Raw genomic sequence first — 12,133 nt, 5'->3', positions numbered from 1 at the left:
AGGATGCCCGCTTTCCATGTGCTCCCCTTTCCCACACTGTCGCCGCCGAATGGGCCATAAAGGGGAGTTGGTAGCCGCATCAGTCCCTGGACTGAATTCACTCCGACTCGTCAGATTCGTACTCTTCTGCTGCTGCTCGTTCTAGCGCACGGACGTGCGCTTCGAGGTTTGCTCGTGTCTGGGGAGAGGAGACGATGGAGTCTTCGAGCAGGTCTTCTTCTAATATCTGCCGCATCGGGAGGTCCACTTCGTTCATGCAAGTAAGGAAGAGGGTAACAATGTGCTATTTCCGGTTCAGCCAGGCCATTCCTTTGGGCTCAGAGTGACACACCTGCGTCAGAAGTTTCCACATCAATGATGCCCATCCGTTGTTTGCCATCTCAGTGCCCGTTTTGAGGTATTGTAATGTCGTCACCGAGTCCGCGACCATGTACTGCTGCGGTACTGTGTACATCAACATTGTCGCTGTCATGACCGCGGCCTCGTAGCCGCAGACATGGTACTGGAATCCGAGAAGAGAATATGTCCCCTGACAAAGACAGCAGATCCATGTGTTCCTGTGTATCTCTTGCTCTGCAACGCGAAAAGAGATGGCCTCGTTAAGCGCAAACTGGGTCCTGTCGATGCCCAGCTCGGTCGCCGCTTCGATGCAAGTTCGCAGGTAGGAGTCGCCGGCGAGAAGAACATCGACATGTTTTGTGATGGGGTGCGTGACCTCGGTCCTGGGGAAGGGATTCGCGGCGGACATCGGAGCAAGAAGGTTTCTGAGAGGGGGGAAGGCTTGTCCAGCTACTCCAAGGTGTACGTCCAAGTAGGTCGCTTAAATATGTTCCAGTAGACTCTCATGACCAGGGGGGAAAGGGGGTAACAAAGTACAAGTCACGGTGACAGAGAAGTGCTGCTGGCCTTGATCATTGATGAGAACATGACCGCCAGCACAATAAGGAAGCATGGTACCACGCGACAATGTGGACGCCGATGATATGGGCGCCAACCCGGTGCCCGGCGCTGGTCCGAACCGCTTCTCCGCCGGTCAGAGCACAAAAGCGTGAGCAAGCCCTGAAAGTCAGATGTCTCCTCTTATCCCAACGCCTTGGAACCTGACAATGAAATGACTCTTTCATGTGCGGAGAAGCGCCAGAATAATTCACACTTTGCCATATATGGAAATCCCCGATCAAATATCTGATATGGTGAGAGCAGCTGGTCACTTTAAGCATCACCCTGTATGGGTATGTCAGGGGCCGTTAATGGCTACGGGAGAAGGTGGATCAAGCCTGTACATGTCCTTGTAAACTCTCCAGCGGGCGGACCATGTTCTTGACATGCTGCGAAGCGTGCACTCCCCTAGCATCTTTCAGTGGCCTGGAAGAGAACACCGCATGTCCTTGCATCAACCGAAGTGTTCCCATGAGGAATAATAGCCGATTCTCCTGTTCCCGAAACAAGGGAGCGCAGAATGGTTTGACCGACATCCTTCATAATATTCTTCGGAATATTCCTATCAACACCTGAGCAACCACACTCCGCATTGTTTTTGTCGTGTTATTTTTACGTCCGTCCGAAGGAGAACCAAGTGTCTGACCACTCCTCTATCTGGGGCCAAAACTCTGACTATAACCGCCAGCTCTCTGATATCACCTGTCAAAAATGTTATTCGGCTCTCTCGGCAAGGGTGTCATCTGAGACCCGACGTCCACGGAAAGATTGCTGGGTATTCTACCATGGTGGTTCTGAGCAAGTTGTTGGAAAGGTTGGGGAAACTAGGAAACAGTCTTTAAATCGTGGGAACTCGGCACGTCAGCTTATACGTCAACTTCCGGACTTTGCACCCCCGCCATCAATTCAAGGCCATGTGCGCTCAGCGATCTGATGGGCTACTGCCGCATGCAACATTTGACCACGCATCTAGAATGAACGAAGGTGAGAAGGCACGGCATGGACAAAAGGGGGGTGTTAGAAGTGTCGTTGGCAACCTTGTCGAGGCTCGCGGGGATAGTACAGACCCTGTCGGGATTTCCACAATCTCAAAGGGCACCCGCAGATAGTAGGAATGCGAAGCGATCCGAATCTCCGAATGCCTGTCTCCGAATGACAGGCCGGACCGGTGAGATGCGAGCTGAATGTAATGTGGTCAAAGGAGTTTTCATTCAGTCTGATTCCGCCCTACTCAACGGACCAGACAAATCATCGTATCGTCCCATATAATACAATTGAATAACATACAAGGTCGAAGTGTGCAGATGTTTCGATTCCGGTCCAGGTCGTTCGGGTCCGCCCGACCCTTCTACTCCGTGGACCACTCCGAGTCTTCGTACTCTTGTACATCCTTAGCGACCTGTCTTAGGACGGCTTCTCGGTTAGGCGCGGCATTCAGCACTCGAGGACTGATGAGCCTGTCGTCCAACAACATGCCAATGTCGACCATGGCATGCGTGTCGTGCTGCAGGAATAGCTCGATGAGATGCTGTTCATCATCAGCACCGCTGCATCCGATAATGACGACATATTTGCGTACCTCGCTGACTAAATCCCATAGCAACCAAGCAGCATAGGTCTGCAAACGCAGGGCTCTTTGCTTCAGATGTAGAAGCGCTGTCTCCCCATCCGCGACTCGACGTTGTCCACCACGAATCTCGCAGAGGAGCGTAATCTTGAGACTTCCACAAGGGTGCATCTGCCAGGTCGGTGACATATTGTGACCGCAAGATGCCCCACATCGCTTGCACACGTTGTACCATCTCCCAGATTGCTGGTCGAACCACGATTGTTCCTTCACGAGGAAAGCAGTTTGATCGAGTAGTATCTGGAAGTTGTTCTCTGGTAGACGCCGGTTGCGAATGGCATCGTGAAACCTCTGCATGTCGGGATCGTGATCCACCCGCACGAATATGTGTGAACCGTGGGGTGAAAGGGGTACCATAGTCATGGGATCCTATGAGATGACGTGTGCGAGTTGTGCGTATGACTGTGCTGAAGCATCAGGGGTGACACTCTGAAATACTGCAAAGCGTGCGCACCGAGCCAGACCAGCGTATTTACTCGGTCTCTGGGCAGTAATGGCGCGTAGATGTGGTAGATATGACTTCGAGGGGGGATTAGGGGTGAGCTCCTGCCTGAGTCGAAGGGGGGAACGGTGTACGTACCAAGCAAAGGCCAATATATATACCCCGTCTTCTCAGATCGACCGCGCGTCACGCGGTGAAATTCTCCCTGTTCACAAGCTCCCGAATCCGTGTAGCTTGTGTGGTGTCCAGCTGTTGAAGCTGTGAATGCCACCGGCGGAAGATGCGGGAACTGAGCTCTCGAGAGGGGCAAAATGCAGACGGGCGAGATGTGATGACTGGCAGCTGTCCAATTAAATCCTGTTTAGCGTCGACCGTGATGTGATATGATAGGTCTGCTGGCAGTTCAATGTCGCAGATGGCAACTAAGTCCTCTAAAGTCCGCTCGCCCTGGGACGTGACCCAGAGCGCGAAGCCATCAGGAACGCGAAGGCCCGGGTGATGCCCTTGTCACCGCATTCAAGCCGCTCAAAATCCCCGGGACTGTTCGCCGAGAATGTCGAATTTCAGCAGAAATTTGCGTGTGAATGTGGAATCGGGGAGGCTAGAGGTGCCGATTGTTGCGGCTGTATGGGTCTGATTTGAGGGCAAAGTGCGGACGAGAGGAAGCATGGTCGACGAGGACAATGGCGCGGAAGATATTTTTCCTGTAGGATCACTATCACCGTGTTGCATACCTGTCCCCGAACATGCTTGCCTGACACGGGGGTTCTCTCCATAAACTGTAATAGCCATTATTTGTTGAATTATAAGGGTGTTCAAAAGTCGCAAACTAAAAGGATTAAAAAGAAGCTGACAGAGCGGGGGCAGCACAACAACTATACACAGTCCAAGGACGGAAAACTCTATTTTGGCGCTCACCTCGTGGCTCTCCACGTGCGGGGAAAATATTCCAACTTCTCTTTTGGTCTGACCCTTTGACATCCTTTGTTAATCTTGTCTTAAATATAATCTTGTCTCAGACACCTCCATATCCACATTCACGTACAAGAATGCACAACATATCCCCGCTCACCCATGACAAAACCTTGTAATTGGATTCACCAAATCTTCACACCACACATCTTCTTCCTTTGTCGTCACAATTTTCACCGGTCCAGTTCAGGGTACTGAACATTCTAGAACGTCTGTCGATATATCCAGCCAGATCTGGCTTGATGAAACCGCGGCACCCGAGCTGATCCGTAGACAGAGGACTTTCCCTCTTTACTGACGATTACACTCGCCATTGCACGCTCTCCTACCAACTCCTCTTTGGTCTTGTGGATATAACAATGGGCGGGTCATGTCTCTGATCACGTCACTAGATGCATCTAATTCGTTCACTCCAGACCCGCTTGCAATATTGTCGGCTGCGGTCGGCAACCCGGCCGAATCCATGGCGCCCTCCGACCCCTCAGGGTAGACCGGACATACACCATCATTTTCTTAGCTCCGGGGTCTCTTCCGAAACGTACTAATGCAGTAGGCATCGGGCACCCCGATTGGTACCAAAGGATGCCACGCAACACCCTCTGAGACCTTTTACCAAAGCCGGCTGTCAACACCCGAGATCAGTCTGAGATCCATGTCCAGAACTGAGGTGGCATATTCGGAGGTGGTGTGACAGGACCGCAGCCTGCTTATCGGAAGCAAGCGCCTCAGTCCAATTTTTTTTTCCGCGCGCAAGATTGCCATATATGCTTCTGGCCAGAGCTCCGCAGGCGGCGTTTCGGCCGGTCCTGCTTGATATTATTGTTCGGAAGTGCCGCTCGGCGGAAGCGGGTCCCTAATTGATACATCGCTTTCAGCGGCGACGACAACTCCTTTTCCCCAACATCTCCAACATCGTGGGATGCAAAATATCTGAAACAGGATCCTTTCCGCGACAGAGGCCCAATAAATGTGATATATCGTGCAACGTTGCATTAAACTACCCTAGGGGTTTGGGGCATACACTTGGGAACTATCTTCTTGTATAATAACCGCCTGTCTAATTTATTACCTGTCTCCGAGGACTAGACAATCAATGGAAGTCTTGGTTTGGTGATGCTATCAATTTCGGCGCGTGGACATTTGGAGGTATTGGAAATTGACGACACCTGAAAACCACCGTTGAATTTATCCGAGCTTCTTCAGATGCGCCCATTGTCTATGTTTCCTCTGATGCAGCTGGGTTCGAAATTGCGGTCCATGGCGCTTTTCAGACAGAATGTAGCTATGCCTAGAAAATCACGTTTGTGGAAAGTCGAATTGTTTGTTAATAGCCACAAACCTGCTCATGTCTCGCACTGTCATAAAACAAGAGCCTCGACAGTAACAAACGGAAGAAAGAGACCATTCAGCATGCTATTTCGGGGGGGTTGAGCCATTGTGGATATGATGCGCCAACATGGAGATAGGCGTTGGACAACTGAATCCTTAGTGCGGATAGGCTCATGCAAAGGGCCGCCTCGGAGCTTGAAAGCTGTAGCCGAGCTTCTTCGGATCACGTACGTGCTAGCTTTCGGAAGCTTCTGTAAAGGTTCAGGTAGGCTGTACTGGCTCGAGCAGCCGGGGGTCCTATGCGCTGTCAGCGACCAGTTCATTGTCAACCATCGTCACGCATCATTTGACGGAGCGAATTATGCAGTGCCTTGGCTTTCGTAAACGTTCCCCATGACCCGATCAGGACCAAACGGAAATCTGCTTGCTCAGAGTAGAATTCAGCGAAATTTGTGGCCAGAATTCCCCAAGAAAACGGTACACCGATAGACCGGGTGGGACACGCCTGTCAGTTAGATTGGCTCGATGTGAGTTGAATCAATTCCTGCTGGTGAATAGTCTTGATCCTGACCTTCCCCACTGGTTGCTTATCCGATGAACAAAGATCCGCCATTCGACCCTGTCGCAATGGAGGCCTGATATCCGAGCTGTGGTGGTGGTCGCGTTTTGGTGCAAGAAATGCGGTACACCTGACCTGCTTCGCGCCGGTGAATTTGATAACACGGATTCGGGATTTGGTCATCCTTCGAACCAGGTACGATGCAGTGAATTGACCTAGACCAAGCACAGCGGAGCCGCACGTCTGGTTTTCGAGAGGGGGTCCACCCAAGAGGGTTTAACTGCTCCGTTTAGACTGATATGTCATCGGATCCGGCCTGAGGTGGTTGGTTTCTGCTCTTGTGGAGCTTGGGTCTGGGTCTGGCCCTTGATCTGGACTTCCATTGAGCGAATTGAAGACCGCCGCGTTTATCCCCGGGAACAAAGGGGCAGCAATCCGAGTTCTGTCTGGTTGGTTGATCCGTGGAGTGCTGTAAAAGGGAACAGAGAAATTCGCCCCCAAACCGTCGGGCAGAGAACCTCGTTATGATCCTAGCAGGTGATAGCAAAGGGCGCTTTGACACTGGCATGATACTGAGACATGGACCTCGATCACCTTCCTGCGATTGTACGAGCCGCTCAGAACGCAGGAAAGCATGTGGCACCCGTAACCGAGAATTCCGAGCTCCACTCGTGCCACAGATGGGTCAGAACTAGATCAATTCTTTTTGTGGCTTACAGCCTCTTCTCGATTGCGGCGACGACCTCTTCGGTGCTTGCATTTCCACCCAAATCGCGCGTTCTCACCCCTTCCTTCAGCACGCTGACAACCGCATCTTCTACTTTTTGTGCGGGCTCGATGTAGCCCAGATGGTGCAACATCAGTCCCGCGCTACGAATAGCTGCGATGGGATTCACGATTCCGAGGCCGGCGATGTCTGGAGCGGTGCCGTGTACGCTAGCATAGCAGTCAGCCAAAGAGTAAGGGCCAGAAGAACTCGAGGGGAAAAGATACGGAGGTCGAAGGATGCAAGAAAAATGCACGTACGGTTCGCCCATAACAAAGGTGTCGCCGGCGTTTACTGAGGGCACCAAGCCGAGGGAGCCCACGAGGGCTGCGGCAGCGTCACTAGGACTTCGTGTTAATAGGACAAGCAAAAGATGGTGAAAGGACGTACGAAAGAATGTCGCCATATAAGTTGGGTGCGACGACAACGTCAAACGCCCTGTAAGTGTGTGAGTAGTCGATTAATGCACTAGGAATGTGAAAACTTACTCTGGCTCCCTAAACATGCGATACACCATACTGTCCACAATTTGCTCTCCAACAGCGATCTTGCTTCCATCACTCCACTCCTCGTTTTCCTTCATAACTGATCTTACACACTCTCTGAACAATCCATCCGTGAGCTGGAGCACGTTGCTCTTGTGCACGATCGTCAGGCTCGCTGGGTGATCAGGTTTGGCCCGTGAAAGCGCGATCCGGAACGCCATACGCCCAATCTGCTTGGAGGCACGCTCAGTGATGAGCCGGGTTGCTCGGGCTTCACGCCCATTTTCTTCAGAATGAGAGGAAGTTTCTTGTTTAATATACTAAAGATGTTCGTCAGTATACTCCTCAACGATATTGAGTGAGAAAGGGGAACGCACTAAACACTCAGTATTTTCCCTCACAATAACCATGTCTACTGGTCGGGGGTCCAAGCCTTCAATCGAGTGCACGGGGCGAACGTTGGCGTACAAGCTGAGTTTCTTCCGGAGGGCGACAATTGGCGAGGAATAGCCAGTGACGCGATGGGTAGGAGAGCCGACAGCACCGAATAGAGCACAGTCACAGTCATTTTGCAGAGCACTGATGAATAATTCAGCAGATATCCATCAATGATTTCAGAAAATGTATGTGAGTAATAGGCAACAGGGACTGAACGTACTCAGCTGTCTCCTCTGGCAGAGCCACCCCGTGACGAGTAAAATATTCCCATCCAGCGTCGAGGTGGGTGAACTCGGGCTTCGGAATAGACGGCCCAAGTGCCTCGAGAATGCGTTGGGCTGCCTAGAATAACGATGCCGCATGGTAACGCTATTGTGAGCCCCACTCTGAAATTCGAAAGGGGAACGGGCGTACCGGGAGGACCTCACGACCGACGCCATCTGCAGGAATCATCCCAACACGCAGCTTCTTCAGCCCCAGAGAGGCAGCACCTCTCAGAACAGCAACCATTGTGCAAGGAGAAATCTACGCAGGAACTGTGCTGGTCACAGTAGTCCACACTGGAGGTGTTGGTGGAGAAATAACCCTAAAGTCGAACCCTGACCCAGCAAGGATATTCTTGGTTACCTAATCGGTCCGAATTGGCCCCTCTTCCACTTTCTCCGCTTACACACTTCCTCTGTACAGACTACCTTGCACAAACTCCTGCGCAAGTAATACCCGGCTCCCCACCTTGAACGCGTGCATCAACGACCTATTCAGCTTGCTCTTTACCAAGTACTTTTCAAATTGATTCTCGTTTCTGCTGCTGGCGAGAGGGAGTGGCACCGATGGGTCTCTCATTCTCGAGCTTGTTCAACACGCTCGCGAACTGGGGCAAGGAGCGCGAGGTTCGCATATTGATGGTGGGACTTGACAGTGCGGGAAAGACGACAATTCTGTATCGGTTACAAGTACGTTCTGCTAGGTCGCTGCGGCCAACGTTGGGCAGATGTGCTGACGCGGTATGCAGATTGGCGAGGTTGTCTCGACAATACCGAGTACGTGTACCGTGGGAACCTGGGAGGTTGGGCTATGTATCTGATGATTCATAGCGATTGGGTTCAATGTAGAGACTGTTCAGTATAAGAATATCAAGTTTCAGGTGTGGGATTTAGGAGGTACGTTCCCATCTATCGGGGTGTCGTGGAAGCGTGTTGATCGCCGCGCACAGGTCAGTCAAGTATACGGTGCGTTTCCTCCCGCATATGTGTGAGGTAGTGCTTAAGTGTTCAGACCATACTGGCGTTGCTACTTCGCCAACACGCAAGCCATAATCTACGTGATCGACTCGTCCGACGTTGCACGCCTCCCCACATCTCGCGCAGAGCTATTAACAATGCTCGCTGAGGAAGAGCTGCGCGGGGTACCTTTGCTTGTATTTGCGAACAAGCAGGATATAAAAGGTTCATTGAAGAGCGGAGAGGTGAGCGAGCAACTGGGGCTGGATAAGGAGAAGGGGAGGCAGTGGAGTGTAAGGGGGAGCTGTGCGACGAAGGGTGAGGGACTCGAGGAGGGACTAGACTGGTGCGTGTGCTTATCTATTCTGATATTCTTACCAGATTGTTCCATGCTTACCGATTCATAGGCTGGTGAACGTCCTCCAAAACAAATGAGCCGTCCCTCAGGTCGCGCCTTCCCCTCCTTTCTGCCTCGGGGAGCCGAGCTTCGGCAACCGCATTGCATACATCAACCTCCTTATACCCTGCGTAATCGCCCTCTTCGCACGTTTATAGCGAAGAGCCACCGCTCGCAACTTCATGACCCGCATACTGCGTCTTCCTGTACCGGTATTGTATTAATCTTACGAATATTTGGAGCTCCCGCATATGTCCTCGTGTCACTCTTCTGACGCAGGGAACCATAATCGACGAATCAATGCGAACAGTTCCGGGCATATCGACTTCACGATCAAGACGGAGCTGGTGGGCCTATCCAAAAACTTCACGACCTCAGCCCTATTAAATAAGGGGCTCAGCTGCTCCAGCTCCGCTATCCACCTTGCATCTCGGTCACATGTTGATTTTCCCTCGTCCGTTTATTGGTAAAACTGGTTTAGGAACAGCATCGAAGATAAGCTGCGGAAATTCGATCAAAGGTCGGAATAAACTGCTTATGCTGTCACAGGAACACATCCCCCTGTATAACCCTCGTTCCGGCCCCGACTACTGGTTCCTTTACAGCCGACTTCTCCACAATCGACCAGGCAAAGCCGCGTTTCTGAGAGAAAGAGGGAATGACACCCCCCGTGCACCAGGATTGTAGGTGGACACAACAGCCCCCGGCGCCAATCTTAGCCGAACAGAATACTTGTTGGGTTGCACGATCGTTGCCGTGCTGGCGTCTATGTCTGATTCCGACTCGCGGAGGATGGCCTCGTCCAGATTATTGCCATATTGGCTCTATCTTGTGACGATAATGATGCTGGATCCGATATTATCTGTGCTTGTTGGACATCCACTGATGCTTGCATCTCGTTATCTTGAGCTTTCACCTGTGCCCCCATGCCGGCATAACAAACGGCCACGATGGTGTACCCATCCAACCTGAACCATTTCACGGTCGAACTTCTCAACGAAGAAAGCATAAATGCTTACCTCCAAAGCGCAGATTCGTTCCGCATCGACACCGAAGACCTCCTCTCTTTGTGGTGTGCAACCGCCTTCCGCACCTGGGAACAGCGCTTCAGTGACGGTGCCGGAATTTACTATTCGTGCATACCTTGCCTCGAGACACCAGCTGCCGAGGAATGGTCATCACACGGCTGCGTTGTTCCCCTATCTGTCTCCATCGCCGCGCCTCACCCACGCTTCGCCAGGGTGACGAATGCGGAGTACCCAGGACCACCGTCCCAGGATTGTGCAGATCTGACCAATGCTTTATGGGTTTCCCGGCTTGTGGTAAGGAATCCGCAAACATCCCACAGCCTGCGTCAGAAGTGCGATCTGATGGCCAAACTGCTCAGCATCGTGAGCGCTCTCTCCTTTTCACGCCGCGAAACGTGAGTCTTGACTATACGAGTAGCAGGCTCTCGCTATTTTTCTCCCATGGCATCCTTCGTGGTATTCCATCAATTGGAGGCGTATCCAAGAGGACGAGCTGCTTCACCCGGAAATTCACGAGCGCTGGGCCAATCTCATCGCGGAGAAGTTGCTTGATATCAATAAAGAGATCAAATTTCCTCCCTAGTATTGCCGTTTTGCCTGGATTTGGAGTAGTATTAACTGGAATTAGTTACGAAGGATTTTTCATAACTATAGCGTGCCACTTGTTCTTGATAATGTGCTCTTGGAAGGACGGGCTATATTGAGTCATTTGGAGATGTAATACACAGTTTAGGGGTTAGTACTCGACGCGTGTTGGAAATGCGTGTCCATTTCTTCCGTTTCCCAGACACCTCGTGGACACCTCATGTTGGGCTTGTCTTGATCGATCTCAGCAGCATCTGGCCGAACGGTACGAGGCAGTTCCGTCAATTCTGCCTCTTCAGGGAACAGCTGTTTCTACGTTCGCCTTTGCCAAAAACCCCACTGGGCTCGCTTCCCTTCAATAAGTGTCTCGGCAACCGCAACGTTCTTTTCCCGAACCGATCTTCTTTCCTCGTAGACTTCGTTCATCTTCCGAGTCCCGTGATCGCTCCAATCCGACTGTGCCCTGAAGAACACGAGCGCAGATTCTTCTGGCCAGGAAGCGTCTGCTTTAGGTGCTTGCGACTGCTCCAGCACAGTCTATAAGCAGGCATCCCTGATCCCCACAGCCTTTCAACTTCTCCACAAGGGCTACTGTCGTATGTCTGTCATCCGCGAAGCTTCGGGTCTCCATTGGCCAGAGAACGGCGGACCCCCATGGCGAGTCAACAACCAAGTCGCGATCCCGCAGCATCTCCCCATCTACCTCGACAACAGCAGCTGGCTAGACGCCTTCCTCTACGCACTCGGAAGAGGCAACATCAACCATGATCCCAACTCGATCATGCATTCCGTCTCATTCCGGTTCACGGAGATGAAGGTCTCGCAGGACACGTACATATGCGCCATGTGTCGCCGGTTATGGGAAGGCCGGACGTTCGAGAACCACCCGTGTGACAACGTCCAAGTTATCTTTACATCGTCGTTTTTCGCTAAATGGGACCCGACACTCCCGGCGACGACGCTGGCAGACGCAGTCACTGCGCTCAAGATCATCAAGCCGGATGCAGAAGCGGGGAAAGCGAACTACGTCAAGATCTGGAATCTCGTATCAGAGGTACGTGCTCTCTCGCATCTCGCATCTCGCATCTCGCCCTGCGTCCTTTGTCTTTCTAACTCGACTCGCGTGCCTGACTACTTCTCAAGTTCATCATCTACGTCTTCTTCACATGCCGCGACTACGTCCGCATAGACATGCATCGGATAATGTCCGAAGCCCTGCTCGCCCCCGTCACAGTCAGTCCAGAGCGGCATCAAGCGATCGTCCAGATCCTGACTGGGAGTATGTGATCCGAGTCGAGTCGAGTGCCCTCGTTGTTGGGGGGGGGGGGGTTTGGTCGGGGAGTCGG

General features: G+C 52.1%; 6 protein-coding genes across 6 annotated transcripts; 3 read left to right on the top strand and 3 right to left on the bottom strand.

Annotated features, from left to right (window-relative positions):
• Positions 1-58: 58 nt before the first annotated feature.
• Positions 59-766, bottom strand: DACRYDRAFT_25047 (uncharacterized protein). Its single transcript, XM_040773981.1, has 2 exons — positions 332-766; positions 59-283 (listed from the first exon to the last, which is right to left on the bottom strand). Exons 1-2 carry the CDS (start codon positions 746-748, stop codon positions 98-100), a joined length of 603 nt encoding a protein of 200 aa, XP_040624595.1. The 5' UTR covers positions 749-766; the 3' UTR covers positions 59-97.
• A 1,375-nt stretch (positions 767-2,141) lies between these two features.
• On the bottom strand, positions 2,142-3,322 carry DACRYDRAFT_97095 (uncharacterized protein). The gene is made up of 4 exons (XM_040777423.1): positions 3,147-3,322; positions 3,021-3,085; positions 2,519-2,968; positions 2,142-2,467 (listed from the first exon to the last, which is right to left on the bottom strand). Exons 3-4 carry the CDS (start codon positions 2,927-2,929, stop codon positions 2,288-2,290), a joined length of 591 nt encoding a protein of 196 aa, XP_040624594.1. The 5' UTR covers positions 2,930-2,968; positions 3,021-3,085; positions 3,147-3,322; the 3' UTR covers positions 2,142-2,287.
• A 3,158-nt stretch (positions 3,323-6,480) lies between these two features.
• On the bottom strand, positions 6,481-8,106 carry DACRYDRAFT_25045 (Isocitrate/isopropylmalate dehydrogenase). The gene is made up of 7 exons (XM_040773980.1): positions 7,972-8,106; positions 7,778-7,899; positions 7,497-7,698; positions 7,123-7,439; positions 7,025-7,072; positions 6,895-6,975; positions 6,481-6,804 (listed from the first exon to the last, which is right to left on the bottom strand). Exons 1-7 carry the CDS (start codon positions 8,065-8,067, stop codon positions 6,582-6,584), a joined length of 1,089 nt encoding a protein of 362 aa, XP_040624593.1. The 5' UTR covers positions 8,068-8,106; the 3' UTR covers positions 6,481-6,581.
• Positions 8,107-8,276: 170 nt separating this feature from the next.
• DACRYDRAFT_72045 (ARF/SAR) lies at positions 8,277-9,411 on the top strand. Its single transcript, XM_040775957.1, has 6 exons — positions 8,277-8,510; positions 8,570-8,597; positions 8,652-8,717; positions 8,771-8,786; positions 8,833-9,123; positions 9,185-9,411. Exons 1-6 carry the CDS (start codon positions 8,388-8,390, stop codon positions 9,210-9,212), a joined length of 552 nt encoding a protein of 183 aa, XP_040624592.1. The 5' UTR covers positions 8,277-8,387; the 3' UTR covers positions 9,213-9,411.
• A 713-nt stretch (positions 9,412-10,124) lies between these two features.
• DACRYDRAFT_111741 (uncharacterized protein) lies at positions 10,125-10,785 on the top strand (the record flags this gene model as incomplete). Its single annotated transcript, XM_040769284.1, has 2 exons — positions 10,125-10,565; positions 10,621-10,785. The coding sequence occupies 2 exons, from the start codon at positions 10,125-10,127 to the stop codon at positions 10,783-10,785; spliced, it is 606 nt and encodes a 201-aa protein (XP_040624591.1).
• Positions 10,786-11,385: 600 nt separating this feature from the next.
• Positions 11,386-12,074, top strand: DACRYDRAFT_111740 (uncharacterized protein; the record flags this gene model as incomplete). The annotated part of the gene is made up of 2 exons (XM_040769283.1): positions 11,386-11,841; positions 11,931-12,074. The coding sequence occupies 2 exons, from the start codon at positions 11,386-11,388 to the stop codon at positions 12,072-12,074; spliced, it is 600 nt and encodes a 199-aa protein (XP_040624590.1).
• Between the last annotated feature and the right edge of the window lie 59 nt (positions 12,075-12,133).

Source organism: Dacryopinax primogenitus (genome assembly GCF_000292625.1).
Source record: "Dacryopinax primogenitus strain DJM-731 SS1 chromosome Unknown DACRYscaffold_22, whole genome shotgun sequence".
Classification (NCBI taxonomy): Eukaryota; Fungi; Basidiomycota; class Dacrymycetes; order Dacrymycetales; family Dacrymycetaceae; genus Dacryopinax; species Dacryopinax primogenitus.
This window is presented reverse-complemented; position numbering and strand designations above follow the sequence as displayed.